The sequence below is a fragment of the Amphibalanus amphitrite genome, unplaced genomic scaffold (genome assembly GCF_019059575.1).
Source record: "Amphibalanus amphitrite isolate SeventyFive unplaced genomic scaffold, NRLGWU_Aamphi_draft 000085F_arrow, whole genome shotgun sequence".
Taxonomy (NCBI): domain Eukaryota; kingdom Metazoa; phylum Arthropoda; class Thecostraca; order Balanomorpha; family Balanidae; genus Amphibalanus; species Amphibalanus amphitrite.
This window is the reverse complement of record NW_024881581.1, coordinates 140577-159425: the sequence shown is the minus strand read 5'-3', so window position 1 is coordinate 159425 and position 18849 is coordinate 140577. Positions and strand designations below refer to the sequence as shown.

The 18849-nt window shown below is 45.5% G+C and overlaps 1 protein-coding gene across 2 annotated transcripts; it reads left to right on the top strand.

Moving 5' to 3' along the window:
• Positions 1-1143: 1143 nt before the first annotated feature.
• Positions 1144-17482, top strand: LOC122379865 (gamma-aminobutyric acid receptor subunit beta-2-like). Of its 2 annotated transcripts, none has more exons than XM_043362419.1 (12): positions 1144-1455; positions 3182-3282; positions 4479-4543; positions 5195-5255; positions 5867-6018; positions 13300-13390; positions 14324-14458; positions 14756-14871; positions 15284-15366; positions 16300-16404; positions 16822-16873; positions 17165-17482. In XM_043362419.1, exons 1-12 carry the CDS (start codon positions 1421-1423, stop codon positions 17303-17305), a joined length of 1137 nt encoding a protein of 378 aa, XP_043218354.1. In that variant the 5' UTR covers positions 1144-1420; the 3' UTR covers positions 17306-17482. The 2 variants fall into 2 exon arrangements, with proteins under 2 accessions (XP_043218354.1, XP_043218353.1); XM_043362418.1 differs by having other exon boundaries at positions 16297-16404.
• The last annotated feature ends 1367 nt before the right edge of the window (positions 17483-18849 follow it).

The window sequence follows — 18849 nt, the reverse complement described above, 5'->3', positions numbered from 1 at the left end:
GCGTTTTCATCGCTCTAGCATGCCTCTATCAAAAGTTATTTGCGATAAACTGTTAGATGTCATTCGTGACCTAAGATGACCTCAGGGCATAAACAAGGGTCGCGGACACCAATTTCATGTTCAGTGTGTCTAAACCACTTGTAATTCGGTGTTTGGGAGTGTTTACAATGTCTTTCGTCCAAAAGAGGCGCATTTCAATTTTCTCCCATTGACTTATAATGGGGAGGTCGCAAAATTGACCTGACCTTAGGTCATCGATATCAAAATTCTGAGATATACATTTTGTACATGCTATTGCTCTTAGCAATCGCTGAAAGTTTCAAAGCGATCGGTCACTCGGTGTAGCTCTGACAGACATTGAAACTTTTTATGAGGTGAGGTCTTTTCAAGTGACCTGGTGACCTGACCTTGAATGACCTTGGTCTGAAATTTTCACAACATGTGTAGAATGGATGTATGATCAGGTGTACCAAAAACGGCGGCGCGGAGCGCCGCCGTTTTTGAGATATTCGCGAAAAACCACAAGGGGGGTGTTCAAATACCCCCCCCCCCCCCAGCAGGGCGCGGGTTAAATGTGTTTCGAAATATAAATAAAATGTTTTGGAAATAGGTATGTGGTTGTGCCAACGCTTCACTGGAATAAAAATGCTCATTTTCAAGTTGACATTTATGTTTCTTGTGCAATCAATGGGCAAACTTTCATTCGTTTAAAATGGTTAAGGTCCTCGACAGTTTTTTTTCTATAAACGCCGATAAACTTCATGCTAAAAATTTTCTTAGGGAAATGCACTTCGACCCCAACTGTCTTCGACTGTCTTCAGCCTTGTAAGTTTTGCATATTATCAATGTATATACTATATGCTATATGCAATCCTCAGACTTTCACCGAGGCTTGCTGTAAAGCTCAACATATGAGTATCTCCGGGAGGCACACAATTCACCAAGAGCGCAGCGTTCCGAGTAAGCGAACGGCCTCTCCGTGTCCCGCGAGGGTTAGCTCGCGAGCGGAGTGGATGACCAGCTCGACGGTACTTCGTCGGCGCCGTCGGGGGGGGGAGGCCCGCCCCCTGGTCCGGAGGGGGGAGGCTGCGCCAGGGTCCAACCGACCGACCAGCGCTGGTCAAAGATCACCGTCGGCTTGTGGCTCCGCTGGCAGCGACGTCTGCTCAGCTGACCAGAGCGGGAGGCAGGCCGAGAGGTGTGTCCCTGTCCGGGACAGGTCGAGGGTGGTGTGTCCCCGCCGGGGACATATACGGGGTGTCCCAACTGGGACAGGTGTGTGTCCCGCCCGGAGCAGGTGAATGTAGGGCTGGTGCGTCTCGCATAGAGGAAGGACGGACAAGTGAGCGAGGAGTGGAGAACGAGTGAAGGGCGAAAGTCGTGGAGTGAGTCCAGTGGCGAAGAGGTGACCGGAGCATAAATGGAAAAATCGGACCTTGTGCGACTAACTGCATGGTAAGTTAATTTACAGAATATATGTGTACGTTGTGCTTTGCGTAGGTACTTTATCGTTCTTCAACGCAACTAAAAGGGTAGAGACACTTCCTTCCTTCAAAAGGTGAGCATGAATTGAATGATGATTGCGATTAACACTCTCCGGGGCAGGACCTGCCCTCCTCCCTACCGTGTTTCTCTAATTGGTGAATTGACGTGCGCCTCCTTTTCCGAGGATTAATTGTTTGTATGTCTCTTAATTGTAAGCTTGAACTTATAACATAGGTAGAGTTTGAATGAACTCCGTGAAAAAGACTTAGCTGGAAAGTTAAATAAAAGTTATTTGAATATTCCTATGACCATGTGCTATTTTGTGACCCCTTGATTTGATCTAAGAACACCGTGTCGTGAAAGCTCCGAAAAATACATGTATGTATGTATGTCAGAAGAATGCTTTAGAGTGTATGAGAAAGTAGATGCTGATGCGTTTCTCCGCTTTTACGCTATCCGCGAAAAGCTAGGAAGCTGCATTAACCTGGCAACGACTAAAAACGACTAAAAAGGGCTAAAAAGGAAATAGCAGCGTTGTGGATTGGGCGGAAAAAAAAACAATGCAAACATCCACCACATGCAAAGTCTCGTAGTCAAATGTATGAAAATATTTTGCTATCAACAGTATAGAACAACATACAATAAAAGATCAGCATTTCTTCGTTGCGACGGTTCATCGAAACTCCCTATCGCTCCCCGATGGAATGATTAAGTTTGGTCACAAAAGAAACAGACCGCGCGGCGACACGGAACGTCAGAGTGTGGTTGTTTGTGGCGTGGAGCCATTGGCGTTCGTCCAGCAAACAGCCCAGTCGCAATTAAGCCGCGACCTGGGCCGATGTCACACTGCCGCAGTCTTTTGTCGCACCAACAAAAACCCCGAACAGGTGAAACCCATTAATCGTCGCCGCAGAGCGACGGGCCGTGCCTTTTTCTTGGGCTCCGGCTGCCTGCTGCCACAACATGCAACATGAGTGCAAGCATACTGGTACATGCGCAATTGTGTGCATTCCTAGGCAAACGCACGATATACGCGTGGACAATGTATATTTATGCATTTGCATCTGTATAAATATCTTCAGAGTCAGACCTATGCGTATGAATGAACTGTCCACCGTTTCCGGCGCATTGCTTATTTTTGTAGCATCCCTTAGGGAGGTATTATGATTACCATCATGCCAATACCTTACCACGCCAATTATATGCAAACCTGCATTTCCGTTTTTTAACCTAAATGTTTTTTTTTTGCATTTTAAATTAACGACGTATCAGGTATAAACGTAATTCGTGAACATAGATACTCAATATTCAATGAATATGTCTTCGCTACCCAAATCTTAGACGGCCACCACACATCAAGGCCAATCAATATTAAACCAATTTCAGTGTCTAATGGCCGTTTTCACGACGGGCTTTCCGGCGAGTGCACCTAATTTGATCAAATCTGCACCTAATATCTTTTACAGCAAATATCTGTATTTTATGAGTTTATTTCAGTGTTATAATCGATGATACTCTCTGATAATATGACAAAGTAGGCATATAAGTAATTAGCGCAACCCTAGCTGATAGCTATTAAGAGATACACTGAACCTAATTTGACCAAATCTGCAACTAATCTGCACCAAATGCGCACAAAATGTATACTTTCTATACAATTTAGAAATATTGATCCGGAATGGCTCTTCTTCCGCAGGCTGTTCTCGGTGCTTGTGTTGGTCGCTGGCGAGGATGAAGATGTGGAAGACCTCTTTGGCCTGGACTACTCCCAGATCAGAGCTCCGAAAGGCATCGGCGGTGAGAAACCCGTAAACAATGTATCGGCTTTGCATTTTTAACGTCAATAGTCAGGACACGTCTCGATGGATAGGTAGCATAGACTATGCCGCATACGGGTATTGTTGACTCAATCCTGCCCAAGCATTTACCCTTTCGCTTCCTTTTTTTGTGGATTTTGTAAGCAATGTGGATTTTTCGTAAACTGTATCCTGGCAATTGGCATGTTATGATGCTGGCCCATAATAGCACGGGGGGTAAGGTGCTCGGAGAGGGAGGGGAGAAGGGGAGGGGCTCGTGCATGGCGCCGGGCGCGGCGCGCGGGACTAACTCCTATCTGGTCAGTGTCTGACGGTGCCGCCCCGGGCTGTTTTTCCGCACCGTGCCTGCCACAGCGTGCGGTCGATACCTACATGAGGCAAAAAGATGACCGAGCTGGCCGCACCTAGGGGTGGTAGTTATTATCGCTAAGGAAAGCCAAGCCATCAGTGCGATGGTGTAAATACACCTTTTTGCACTCAAAATAGGCATCTTTTCATTCAATTTCGGCGAATTGCATTCAATTTTAGCGATCTCTCTATTCGAAGCAAATGAGAGATCGCTAAAATTGAATGCAATTCGCCGAAATTGAATGAAAAGATGCCTATTTTGAGTGCAAAAAGGTGTAGTACGGTACGATATCCAATGCATCGTATCTGCGTGCAGCATACAGTACGGGGACCTCACGTATGCAGGTATTCGGTAGGTAAAGGGTGATATTTTGTTACTTATGAAGGCTGATTAGGCGTTAGTGCGATCGAATAAAGCCATGAGTGCAAAGCCTCTTGCACTTATATGTATAAGTACATCATCAGTGCAGGGACGCCATGCGATTAGTCATGACAAGTGATTCAGCGGTAAACTGAAAGCAAGAAAAGTGTGATCAATTTTCAGTGTAAAAAATTGTGATTTTGTCCTCACGTGATCGCAAATTTTAAATTGTTTGTTTTATGACATATAAAAAGCGAACAGGCAAAACAAGCCGTACACAATAACAGCATGACAAACAAAATATAACACAACAAGACGTACATACACACTCAGATGCTGTGGAACGTTGCCGTGTGTTACATGAGTTAATTACAGCTGTGCCATTATTCCAAATGCGGGCGGTTTTTTGCAGCGCTGCGTGAGTTCGAACTCATGGCAAACATTGTGACATTTATTTTATGTTACAGGTGGCCCGGTGCTTGTACAGATTGGCATTCATTTCCTGAACGTGAAGGTCGACGAAGATTCGCAGGTAACAATTTTCATATCAATTTCAATCATTTTACATTTTCTTACTTATGCACATAACATACATTAGCCGTTTTCACGACGGCCATCTGGTACACATTTGGTGCACATCTGGTGCAGACTAGGTGCAGATTTGGTAAAATTAGGTTCAGTGTGTCTCTTAGTAGCTATCAGCTAGGGTTGCACTAATTGCTTCTATGCCTGCGTTGTCATATTATCAGAGAGTATAATCGATTATAACACTGAAATAAATTCATAAAATAAAAAGATATTTGTTGAAAAGAGATTAGGTGCAGATTTGGTCAAATTAGGTGCACTCACCGGATAGCCCGTCGTGAAAACGGCTAATGTCTAGAGCCGAAGACTTGCGCAATGCCTTTGGTATTAATTAGGATAAAAATTAAGATAGGATAAAAATAAAATTCTCAACCTTCGAAATTTTGGCCGAAGCAAAAGTGTACGCGATGATCTAAATTTAGTTGTGAACGATGTCCTAAATTTTTTGCGGTTCATGATTCCGTGAACCAACAATATCAAACCTTTTAAAATGGCACTTCACATTGCACATGACGGGATTGGCTCAAATGCCAAAGCTTTCTTTGAAAGTTATATACGTAGTTCTGGAGGTATATTGATAATGTTTTCCTATTTTCAGACTCTTCAGTTTGATTGTTATTTGCGCACAGTGTGGCAGGACCAGCGAATAATTGTCCCACGTAAGTCCGATCCGATCGTCAGTCGCCATAGGTAGCGTTTCAATTGGAAACGTAACTTATAAATGTGATAAAATACATAAATATTATAATACACATAAGAATAATGCTGACTATCTTGTGTGTAGATGTTCATGGGTCTACGTCTTCGCGGTGTGCTTTGTTTGCTATATTTGAAGATGTTACACACAGAAAAATATTAACACCGTTAGCGGTGTAATTGCACAGTACATATCTGAGCACTTGAGGAAAGTTAATTTAGTCCCTTCCCCGCTTAAATTACTCGCGCTTCTAAATGAACACCAGGAAGAAGGTAATAGAACACTGTTAGGAGGGTTGGGTGTTTTGCTACATGTAGTAAAACACCCAACCCTCCTAACAGTGTTCTATTACCTTCTTCCTGGTGTTCATTTAGAAGCGCGAGTAATTTAAGCGGGGAAGGGACTAAATTAACTTTCCTCAAGTGCTCAGATATGTACTGTGCAATTACACCGCTAACGGTGTCAATATTTTTCTGTGTGTAGGTTGCAGATAGAGTGCAGGTGTATTTCGGTTCTGTTGTAATAAATCGAATGCACTATAAATACTGACGCCGGCGGCGGCCTTTTCCTCAGACAATGCGAGTGAAGTTCAGCTGGACACTGCCATAGTCTCCCGTCTCTGGGTGCCAAACACGTTCTTCGTCCACGTCCAGAGCGTCACGCGTCCTATGCTGCTCTCCGACGCCTCAGGCATCATTCTTTATCAAAACAAAACCGTCTCGCACGTGAGTAGAACACCACCCGTCGTTTTGCCTCCAAGTTTCTCGGGCTGTTACATTTGGAATTCCTCGCGGCTTCGTGCAGATGCCTTCTCTAAGCCGATCAAACCGAAATAGCTACGTCACGCCGCCTCGCCAAGTTCTGTCTAACTCCCCAGAGGAATGGTCGCCGTAACTTGGCAGTGCTCAGCTGCGATGCTCCATTTTATGCTGGGAAAGTGGAGCTGAAACTCGGTGGGTGAATGCGTCGCGTTTTCCAGCTTTGCATAGCGTCAAGGGTTTGAGTGCTGCGCTCAGTCGACCTCAGTCAACCTATCAACAACTTTCAGCGGTCGATGGTTCTACTTCTGATGGATTAACAAGATTAAAGTTCTAATAGGTATTAAAGAACCCGAAGCGAACCTGCTGAGTCAAATAAACAAATTTCAACGTAATGCATTCAGCGTTCTTGGTGTCATTGTCACCCGAACAATACCAGGCGCCGACGTGACACACCGGCAAATGAGTGATAACGTCATAGTACTCTTCGCGTGACCAACGTTTGAACAGTTGTCATGGAAACTAGAGTAGACCAGCTGTTCCATGGGCACTCACAGAATGTGTCTCGATATCTGCATTAACCCTCGCCGGACCTATTGGTTTTCTACATACGCGCCGGCCGAGGGGGGGGGGGCGGGTACGACCCCCCCCCCCTCGCCGTTTCGCCCCTGGTGGAGCTAGCGCGTCGCGGAAAAAACGAGCGTGTGCGCCGTTACGAGACGCAGAGATTGGTACCCGATTTTAAGGTCCTAGGTCAACCGGTGACCTCTGAGGTCAGGTCAAGTGCCCCAAGGTACGGTTCAGTTTTTGGTGAATAACTTCGCAAAAAACGGCCGCAGAGCGCCGATTTTGGCAGCATCGTGTTCGTCTTGCTCAGGCGCGTCGAATGATATACTTTTTGTCCGGGTCAGGTCAACTTGGGGTGTTTACCTCAGGTCAAGGTCAGGTCAGCACCCCCAGGTCACGAAGTTGGTCGAAAGAGGTCAGGTTGCATATCATTCGATTCGGCAGGTCTTCCTGAGTCCATTGGTGGTTTTCCCGACTCGCTAGCTCAATTTGATCAAGAGTTATTGACGAAAAACTAATATGACCTTGATGACGTCATAAATGACGTCACGCAAGGTCAACATTGCCAAAGTGACGCATCTAACCTTGCAAGGAGTGCATCAAATCACGATTCTATGTGCTTGAGATAGTTGGAGATCGTTTCCGGCGCCAGAATAGCAGTTTGAATTTTTCCCCATTGACTTATAATGGTGAGGTCACGAAAATGACCTGACCTCATATGACCTTTAGGAAAAATCCGAGATATACAAGTTGTGAGACTCATAATGGATACTAGATCCTGCAAGTTTCATTTCCCTGTGACATCTCCTCTGGCAGTGAGGGCGTTGCGAAGTTGCGACATCTGAAGACCGTGCAGAGGTTCACTTATGACGTCATAGGTCAGTGACCTGACCTGACCCAAAAATGCGGTTGGTGTCAAAAGATGCGGCTTGGATCAAAGGTCAGGTATGCCAAGTTTCAGCTCTCTATCGCCAGCGTGTTCGGAGCTATCGCGAAAAAACCCTATGGGGGGCGGCACCCGCCCCCCCCCCCCTCGGCCGGCGAGGGTTAAAGGTCAGCAACGGGGCATTTATCATCTCTGTGATTGTTCTGCATAAGGTCATTTTTAGCCTCATGGATTGAAAATCGTTCTGCGCCCTGCGAAGATTAGCGAAATAACCAGAATATGATTTGTTTATTTAGCAGTTATGTAAGATAAGTCCTCATCATGAAACAAGTGCATGGCATTATTGCATCATTAGGAATCAGCGTTTTTTGTCGATAAGGCCTTAAAGACAGGTTTATTCCAAAGCACATTTTTCAACAATGCATTCATTGCAAGAAGATATTTTCCAGTCTTTGGATATGGAGCACATGATATATGTCTTTTGCGTAGAACTATACATCAGTGAAGCTCCCATAATTGCATTGAATAATGATTTGAAAGTAATGATACTAGAGCCATTGGTGAATGGTGGTCATGCATATGAGCATCATAAAGGGTTAGCAAGTCAAATGTTACCCAGCTTGATAGGCGGTAGACCAAAAGTCACCCACCATTCACTGTTAAAGGAAAACACCACTTTCCTGACATAAGTTCTTTGCTACAAATTATGATCTGTTATGCTTAAACTGATCAGAGCAGAAAATAATTAATATTTACGAAAGTAATTTTTAGAATATTTTCGTATTGGAAGAGTTTTTCAGATTTTGGTAGATTGTGTTCTTAAGGCTGAAACAGACTCTTTCCGCATTCAGGAAATCGCATGCGAGAGCCTATTCAAATACATTATAATTCAATCGCTTGCGGGAGGTGCGTGCGATTGATGCGAGCGTGCTTCCATGTATTTGAATAGGCTCTCGCATGCGATTTCCTGACTGCGGAAAGAGTCTGTTTCAGGTTTAAGGCACCGCATACCTTCATAAGGGACTGATTTCGGAACTTAACCCTTGCATGTGTAGGGTTTGTGTTCTTAAGGCTGAAACAGACTCTTTCCGCATTCAGGAAATCGCATGCGAGAGCCTATTCAAATACATTATAATTCTTCTCGCATCAATCGCTTGCGGGAGGTGCGTGCGATTGATGCGAGCCATGGGCGGCGCCACCGGGGGGGACGGGGGGGGACAGGTCCCCCGCTATCGAAAGTTAGGGGGGTACAGTACCCCCCTATCGGCGAGGCCCGTTCAATAGTTGATAATAATGCACTGTAGAGTTATCCGTCGCATTTAATGCATCGTTGGTTAATCAAGGCAAATTCTGAATAAAGATTGCTGTTGGGATGTATCGCAGGAGGTCCTGGCCATCTGCAAAAGGTGTGGAGCTGTGATGCCTGTAGTTATAAGGTGATCGGCAAGGCCTCGGGGATCGTGCCCACCCCCCCCCCCCCCTTGGGGCGCCAGGCAGGGTTATTACCTCCCCATTCCACTGCCAGACAACATTGCCGACAAAACCAAGCTTACTGAAATTCCATAGATATCCGTTACTATATGGATATTGGATATTTTCCATTCCTAATTATCAAATTCAAGCATGGCAGTTCTACCACAGGAACCATTTGAAATCTATGCCATTTAACCCCAGCACTTGTGGGGAGAAGTGATCGGATAGATCACAGGCAGGACCAAAAAACCACGCAGTAGCCCAAGACCTTATACTTGGGTAGCATCGGCTCCCTCTCGTCAAGGGGTTCGATAGCACTCGTTTTTTCTGCAAAACTAAGTTCAGTCGGCGGCCGAACGGCTGGGGGTCTAATCGAGCCCCCTCCCCTCCCCTTCTTACGTCAGTGGCTGTGAAAATGCCATTACCAGCTGTTGAAACATGGCAGTTGCTTTTGCATGAGTGCACGAAAGGGTTTTAGGTACGTGATACGTGAAAGGTTCTACATGAAAATTGAGATACACCAGCTTATCAAATTGTGCTCACTGTGGTGCGCTCGGTTTTACCTTGACTAGTCTTTGAATTCTGGGGTGAAACAGACCAGTCAAAAAACCTGTTCCATAAGGAGAGCCACTAATGCTAAAGAGATGAGGGATGAGGTTTCCAGAGACCTTCATTACCTCCCAAAGGGGGTGCCCCGCCATTTGCCAATCCCTGCTGTAGTTGTTACGACTGGAGGGTGAATATGAGAACGATGCAGGTCGTGCCAGCTCGATCATGACGAACAGAATGGTGCCGACATCACAGCTCTACTGCCATTTTTGACGAAGCTTATCAACAAGGACCGGAATCCTACCCTGGGGCATTTCACCTGCAGATGTCGCCGGACCTAAGACCCTCTCACTCAATTTTTTTCAACGGTGCATGCGCTCGTTTTTCCCGCGAAGCTCTTGGAAAGAAAAATCCATCAGAAAGTGTGATCAAATAACGGCTGGTGACCTTCCATGACCTAGCATGACCTTTTGAGTGACCACCGATGACATGACCACTGACGGCTAGCCATTAGCTGCACCCTGCCCGTTGCATATGGATCAGGTGGTGATGTCATGATTCTGAAATTATATTGCAGTTTTGGCGCACTTGTCAGAGCAGAAGACATTGCCATGAAGCTGACCACGTCTGGTCAGCTTCATGGCATATAATGGTGAAGCCATGAAGCTGACCAGACGTAAGATCGAAAATTTGAAAGTACGAAACGTAGGAATATAGTTGGCACTGCTACTCATACCTAAGCAATTCGCAGCTTGTAGGTAACCAGCTTTGAGTTGGCAAGACTGCAAATTTTGATTTAGAGGCAAGGATGCTTGAAAAGGTGATCGATCTTAGGTGTCCTAGGATAAGTTTGGAATCGGGATGCACCATTGGATGTGTTTTGGCCTTTGCCAGGTTTCGCGGCGTTACGTGCCTCGTTTTTTTTTTTTTTTTTGCATACACAATCAGTATCTAGGAAATCCTACTTTTGCTACTTTTGGGAATCCTACTTTCTACTTTTGTCCTACTTTTACGAAAATCCTACTTTTAGGATTTTCGGTCAGGCAAGCCCCCGTCCCCGTCCCCCCCTATCGAAAACCCGTGGCGCCGCCCCTGATGCGAGCGTGCTTCCATGTATTTGAATAGGCTCTCGCATGCGAGTTCCTGACTGCGGAAAGAGTCTGTTTCAGGTTTAAGGCACCGCATACCTTCATAAGGGACTGATTTCGGAACTTAACCCGGCAGTTGCTGGGGTATTTCGCCACCCACCGTTTGCTGGGGGGGGGGCGTTAAACGCCCCCAGCCGATAACTCGAGAACCAATAGGCGCAGCGAAACGCACGAGGCGGCAAACGAAAGAGCGCGACGAGACGCTTCAGATGAGTACTTTAAAGTTGAGTTTTGAGGTCACAGGTCGGGTCAAGGTCAGGTCAAACACCTGAAATCGGCCTTTCAGTAGCATGGACTTCAGGACTTCGCAATGGGCGCCTCTCGTCATAAACTCTGTCAAAATGGTGCACAATCCATCGTATAAGGCCTACAAGAGTGTCAGCTCTATGTAGGGGTCAGTCAAGCATAGGTCAGGGTCAAGGTCAGGTCAACCGGGTAGGCACATATCCCCGAAAATCAAAACTGATATTCGCAGCCCGTGACACATGTTTTATGGGTAATTTGGGGCGTAGAACACGATGGTGACATTCATTTTATCATATGTGTACGTGTTTGGCTAAAAAAGTTTAATTTAAGAAATGCATGTATCATAGTCGTGAAGTAGTCACGAGAAATTGTCAAGATTCAGTTCAAGATTTTGGAAAATGCGGAACGATAATCAATAATCGAAGATAGCCATTTGATTGTTCATGGTATTGGCAGTCTAATGGCGTTTACGGCATGTCTGTATGTCTATTCTGTGATTTTATATGATTTTTTGAACATACGCCGTTTTTGGTCGAAAATTCAAAAATCATGACGTCACTAAAACCTCGATATCTCAAAAATTTTCCGACCGATTTTTTTGAAACTTTGTCACAATAAACTTCAATCAATTCCCTACAGGTACCCAAAATGTGGCGCGCCTGCGGCGCGCCGTTTTTATGCTATGGCCCGGCGAAAAAAGTGGGGGCGTTTAACGCCCCCCCCCCAGCAACTCGCGGGTTAACCCTCGCATGTGTAGGGGGGTCGGATGGACCCCCCCCCCATGGTTTTTCGCGAATAACTCGCGTGAAAAGCGGCCGATCGCGACGAAACTTTCAGTACCCTCTTATTGATCAATTTTACACCTACCCTGAAAATTTCATGACCCTTACCCAAATGACCTTTGACCTGTGACCTCTTTTCCGAGACCATGTTTGGCCGGAATCGCGATTCCGCGTATGTCGGCTCGCATTAGCCGCGCGTTTGCAAGCTTTTCGTGGTTTCAAACGTTCAAACATGTGATTTGATGTTGCTTTCATGCATTAGAATGGGTGTCAAGGTCACCTGAAGGTCAGGTCAGGTCATTGACCTTTGGTGACCTCGGGTGACCTCGGTTCACTTTTTCGAGTTTTACATGTTTCTAGGCTAGTTTTTGGAGCTGAATTCGAATTTAGCAACCATTTGAACATTTACGAAGTAGTTTTGGTGCCTTCGTAACATGTTACGAAGCTGTCAGAGGCGATTGACACGTACTACGAATACCCGTCACAACGCCTACTGGTTGACCTGACCTGACCTGACCCCACCTGGTCTAAATGCTTAAAGACATCATCTGTGCTCAAAACTAACACGATATTCGTGATCAGCACCCCGAAAAATCCCTTAGACGCCACACTTTACAACTTTCTAATAGGTCCCGATTTTCCCGACTTTGGGTCATTGACCTGACCTGGAAGGTCAACCAATGACCTAGGACCTTAAAATTGGGTATCATCGGCTTCCTCTCGTCACGGGCAACACGCTCGTTTTTTCCGCGAAGCTCTAGCTCGATCAGGGGCCAAACGGCAAGGGGGGGTCCAACCGACCCCCCCCCCCCCTCCTACACATTAGAAGCTGGCAAACGCCGCACACATGCGAGGGTTAAGTCGATATAACTTTGGGTAGGGTGATCGTTACGGTGCAAAAGCCTCAGAGCTGTGCTAGTTGCAGCTCAAGCTACAAAAGTCCTATTCCAGTTAAAAAATCAAAACTCCGTGTTAAAAGTGGCACATTTATATGGATAGGAATCTTTGTTTCCACTCGCTCACGATGACAAATGCATGATTGCACCGCTATAGGATATGGCAAAACACTGTGTTCTCAGGAAACATTTTGCTATTTCAATCGGGTTGCAAGATAAATAAAATTGCCGACGCGAGAACCTCTTCAGAGGCAGAGAAGTGTTTGTCGGGTGCAGTGAAGCCAAGCAACTTCTGAGAGTTTCATCACTGAGGCTGATAACGTTTTCCAGAATCCAACTGAACATTTCGCTATTTTTTCTCCAGAGAAAGCTGATTGTGGTGAAGCTGTCAGTTCCCACATCTCAATATTCAATGTAGAATAAATGCATGCTTGAATGAGTAGACCAAAATGAAATTTGCTACGACAGAAAAAAGCGAGCAGTCATGGGTGATGTGTGTTTGCATTTGATGTATATTTTCTTGTTCAAAAGCCTATATTCGTTATGGAATATGCAGAATATATTTTATGTCAGTGCTGAGTGCATACATGCGTCTCGAATTGTTCTTGTAAAGCTATCGTATCATGTAAATCTCAAAGATTTGATGCAGATTTTCTTTGTTTTTACATGTAAACACTAAACTTATTTTCATCTTTTTACAGTCGAGTCTCTACCTGACGAAGTATACCTGCAACTTGGACTATCACAAGTACCCGATGGATACTCAGAGATGTGTGGTTCGAATACAGAGCTGTGAGTAATAACAATAACAAATGCTACTGCCATTTGCTGCACGGCCCAAGAGTCCAGTTAGACTGTTTGTACTTCTTTCAATGCCTAGCAATGGCCGCGAATATTAAAACTCATAGCCGACGCTTATTAAGCGCAACTTTCAAGTCTTTGTGACGATCTTTGTAAACAAGTCTTTGGTCACTGTGCTGTACCGTTACTATCAACACTTCGATCTGACCACTGCCCACACAATGTCTTATTCCGTCTGTTCGGCTGGGTGGCACTGGCCCATATTGCGGCCGGGTATGACATTTCGGCTATCGATCAAACGCTAGACGATCACAAGGAGAACAATGGTGGCATCTGATCGCCGCTACTGGCCGTGCCAGGACGAGCAGGGAACGATGGTAAACAGACTTTTGGCGATAACGAATGGCTGATTGGATGGCTTCACTTGAAAATGTATTGCAAAACAGGGTTCACATGCACTTTATCATATCCGCAGCTACAACTTGCAGGCCGAAAATAAAATATAGCACCAGACACGTGATTCAACAGACAATGAATATCTCAGGCAGCTTTTGCCAAATTGTCAGGGAACTCAGATTTGTTTTTCAATAGAAAAACACAATTCTAAAGAATAGTGTTTTAACTATTGACAACAAACCTTCGGTTACAAATGAGTCAGTCTCACATAATTTGTTGAGCACCCTCACAGTTTTCCAAGAAGAGCTTACTACGGCGAAAGCTTGCCTTGACATAAACAGTTCACGGTGGCTTATAAGCTGTTTGCAGAGACTCCTTGAAATATTCCTTGAGACATTTTTATCGAGGCATATTTCTCGCAGGGACTGTTATATTTCACAAGCAATCTTATAAGGCGATTTGAACTGCGGTGCATATTTGACAACGAATGGCTTGATTCCATTAATCTAATGAATTGTTTTATTCCAGATGGATACACAAACATATCAATGATACTCGGCTGGCATTTCACCGGCATTTCTTGGGACAAAGACATCCGAATGAGAAGCTTCGAGCTAGTAGATATGCGTACCCTGGAGCCATCGTTTATAACATTTTTCGACGGTAAGTGGCTTTTAATTACATGTTTCTATAATCACCTGTGCCGGCCCGGTGTCAATAATATTGATATTTCCACTGTGCTTTTTTTGGAGGGGTCGAACAAAATGGGCAAGGGCCAAGGGGTCGCAAGTGCAACCTTTCTCCTTTTTGCGGTTCGCTTTGTATAAAATTATCTTGATGTAGGCGCATGGGATCACCTGATGAATTCATGTCGCCAATTATTAGTTGAAATTGTGCAATTTCATCTATCGCTAATGTTTTATCTTATTATCGCAATGGTTTGTCTATTGTCCTATGCAGGCAGCTACTCAGAGTTGAGCTTCGAGGTGCTGCTGGCGCGCAAGGTACGCAACTCCGTCCTCTCCGTGTACGTGCCAAGCACGATGCTCATCATAGTCAGCTGGCTATCGCTCTGGGTAAGCAACATCTCGGTTCACAACATCTAGGAATTTAGATTATCTCACATTAATTTGTGTTACGGTGGCTAGCCATGGATTGGTGATGGGCTAGGTGATAGGTTGCGAATGGCGATAGCTGACATGCATTTTCGAGCACGGCATTGCAAGTCACAAAGTGGCACAATACTCGGCAGGCCGAAGACGATCACTGTGTTTCCACGCATGCTAACCACTGTGTTTCCAATGTGTTTCCACGCATGTTATGTTGCGGTCTTGCTTATCAACACGACGAAAACACCCAAAATGCGCTTCTTCGCAAGAAATGTCCTAACAATTTGCTAGAATCACAGAAGCGTGACTGTCCATAAAATCGCTGATTTGTTTCGCCCGTTCACGTAGCCCAAGCTAACCGATCTGGTTTCACACACAGGTGCCGCCGAAGCTGGTGCCGGGCAGAATGGTGCTCGCCATCACCACACTGCTGACGCTGACAGGACTGTTCAACGCTAACGTGTGAGTTATGCCGGGGACAAATGAACACCAATCAGTAGCGTCGGAACACCTTCAATTAAAGAGCGGCACTGCCGAATTTTGGTCCCATTATTTCCATGCAACGCCCATTGGGCTAATGTTAAAATGCCAAAATCAAAGGGGGGCACGGTGCCCCGGTGCCCTCCCCGTTCCGCCGCCTATGACACCAATACCTGTTGACGGGCCTGTTCAACGCTAACGTGCGAGTTATCCCGGGGACAAATGTTGCACGATAGGGGAGCATCACCACTAAGAGGCGTGTTCAGCACTAGGCTAACGTGTGAGTGCATGGGAGGGACCAATGTCGAACTAAACCCTGCTGATGGGCCTGTTCATCGCTAACGTGTGAGTGTCCGGTAACAATGTAGGACCACGGGGGACCAAGTTCCTGCTGATGCTGATTTCTGCTAGTGCGTGCGTGTCTCAGTTAATAGAGGCGTAATCCAGCGCAGGCTTACTTTACAGCGGTACTTTGATGCTTAATTACGTTAATTACAAAGTGGTTTTGGCCATTACCTTATGTAGGAAATTACGCAGTGCACTGCCACTGTCATTGCCATTAATACACTAGCACGGTGTGCAGTGGGCACGGGCGGCCGCCCGGATCGATAAAAAAGGTCATACCGGGAGGTAACTCAATAAACTTCTTCTCTGGGCCCGACGTTATCCTCCCATAAATATTCAGTCGTATGCCCGGAGGATACAGACGTGGCATATCGGACCTTTGCGGCATTGCCTGTTGTGTTCATATCGGACATTTGCGGTTCTGCCTGCATGTGTGTTTATATCGGACATTTGCGACATGTGTGTGCCTATATAAGACATTTGCTGCAATGTCTGTGTATATGTTTGTGTTTGTTTGTGTGTGTTTGTTTATGTGTTTGTACGTGATAAATGCGCACGTCTGTCCAGCAGCCAGAGTATGCCCGAGGTGAGCTACGTCAAGGCGCTGGACGTATGGATTCTGGCCTGCATCGTCTTCGTCTTCGGCACCATCGTGGAGTACATCGTCGTCCTCAGGTCTGTACAGTTAGTCCTCAGGTCTGTTCGTAGTCCTCAGCTCTATTTATAGTCCCCAGGTCTGTTCATAGTCCTCAGCTCTATTTATAGTCCGAAGGTCTGTTTATTGTCCTCAGGTCTTTTATAATTCTCAGCTCTTTTGCTGTAGTCCTCATGATTGTTGAAGTGGTCAATTCATTAACCATAATGAATAATGATCGTCATAATAATCACTAATCAGCCCTGTTGTCGTTGAAGTCGCAAATCTGTAGCAGTCCGCAGATCTATTGTAGTCCTCAGGATCGTTAGCGTTGTCCTCAAACTAGGTCATTTTGCTTCGATGTGGCGCATTGCTGCCGATGAAACTAAAACATCTTTGAAAGTTGCATCTTCAGTGCCCTCCTGCAACCCTGCATTGACTGGTTGTTCTCGTTGCAGACTCTTTTATGACGGCGACCAGACAGCGCCGTCTCCTGATAAAAGGGCGCAGGTAACTTTTGGCAGTGTTCAGCGAGTCCAGGCATTCCACCGGGCGCTTCATCAACTCTTGGAACTTAATCAATAAGGCTAGATATTAGCCACTAAATTTGCATTTGATAAGCGTATACATTGGCATGTGCTATCGTCGCTACTTTCTTTTTAAAACTAAATCATCAAGCTCATATAACTACTAACTTATTATTGGCTTCTTTTGCACGTTTTCAATTACTGAAAATTTTCCAAACGTAACGAGTAGTTGCACTGCTCAGCGTTAATTAAGCAGTCTTATATCTCGCTGCAGGAAGTGAGCTGGACAGAGTGTCGGAAGTGGAGCGGAGTTGAGAAGGCCGGGGTGCTGGAGAAGGTCTCCCGCGCTCTCTCTCCAGTCATGTTCCTCATTTTCAACGTCGTCTACTGGGGATATTACCTGACTACGGATTAATATCAGATCGGCGCGGCTCAGCGATCGATCAGGTTGTGTTCGGTGCCCCTGGCGACGGACGCTGAAACCGTAGGGGAAGTTGGGGGAACGCCGAAGACTTTTTTCTGACGCCCTTAGCACGCAAGGTAGACAACATAAGCTATTCTTGTTGGCGTCATTCGAGAGGCCAGTCTTTTGCCTTTCAAACATACCAGGCGCATTTGATGAATTCGCATACCGTTAAGCGCACAAACTAAAAATATCAAAGAAGTGACTTTTTCGGCGTTGCCCCGGACTGCGGGGAAAGCCGAAAATGGGAGAAATGATCTATGGGGAATGCCGACATTGATGTTTTGCCATTTTATCTCAAACTTTATCCAGAATTTATCAAAGCTGACACGCGTTTTTAGAGCTTGAGGACGCGGTGCACACTGGAAGTTATAATTGTGTGATATAATAAGAAAATGCCAGGTAAATCATTCCTTATAGGTAACAGGCCGTTGTGTCGGTTGAAAGTGTAATTTGTGTGACTAAAAACACGCGTTGCTATTCTACAGCAGTAAAGTCCACGTAGCGTGCTTTTAACACGTTCGTAATCGCACGTTTTCGGCATTACCCCAGCCTGCCATGCTTTCATTTGCAGGCCCATAACTTTTCAACGTGCTGTATAAATTTCAAATAGGCAGCACACTTATGCAAAGACATGCTAAAGATTACTTGACCGAATTGGCCAGACAAACGGTAGCATAATGAGTAAGAAATGCAGCTTCAAAGGCGCATGTAGTACAAGGGAAACGTACCTTGAAAACGCTCTTGGCGCCCTCACAGTCGAAGCATTCCGAATGACGACTCGTAACAAACATGCGATAATTGTAGTCACGTAAGCTTCAGAGCATCACTGACAGGTGGCATCCATGTCTTACGGTTTTCGAAATATCTCGAATTTCGGCTTTGCCCCAACTCCGGCATTGCCCCAACTTCCCCTACCCTGGCGCGCACCTGAGCTAGATTATCCGGTGCGTAATTGATGAGTGGTGCTGCTTTGCTCCCTGTGAAGATCGCCGGTACTGCTTTCATTTTTAGCGTTTGTGCTAATAGTTGGTGTTGTAAGATTTTCTCGCACATGAGCGGTTTGAACTACCGTTTGTGCACTTCTCAGAAGAAAAATGAACTGCATATTTTGCAAGATGGTGCACTACGAGTATTTTCAGATGCTCCTCTATTCGCTGTACCGCTGTTTTACCTGTACGTATATTGTACAGCACTGCACAGTATCACATTGTACATGCATAGGTATAGCCCTCTCGGTGCTGCGCTTACACTTAGGGGGGAGGATATATTTTTATTGATTGGTTCGGCATTAACAGCTGTGTGCATTGACGGTTAAAAAAACGTAGCATTGAACGCTAGGGGACATTTCTGTGAAATTCGCCTTACTTCTTACACATTTTCCAGGCATTTCCTAAACTGCAGTGTGTATAGTTGCACCGTTATTATGCATTTGCATCTCGGAGTGCATATGTTACGGCCCGTTTGAAAACCCGGCCCGTATTAATGCTGCCCGG

Bases quoted from the DNA above. Each gene is read 5' to 3' on its own strand.
- LOC122379865 (XM_043362418.1), top strand. From the start codon at position 1,421: ATGGAAAAATCGGACCTTGTGCGACTAACTGCATG. The intron at 3,283-4,478 runs GTGAGAAACCCG...TTTATGTTACAG, and splicing joins AGCTCCGAAAGGCATCGGCG to GTGGCCCGGTGCTTGTACAG. The intron at 15,367-16,296 runs GTGAGTTATGCC...ACGTCTGTCCAG, and splicing joins GGACTGTTCAACGCTAACGT to CAGCCAGAGTATGCCCGAGG.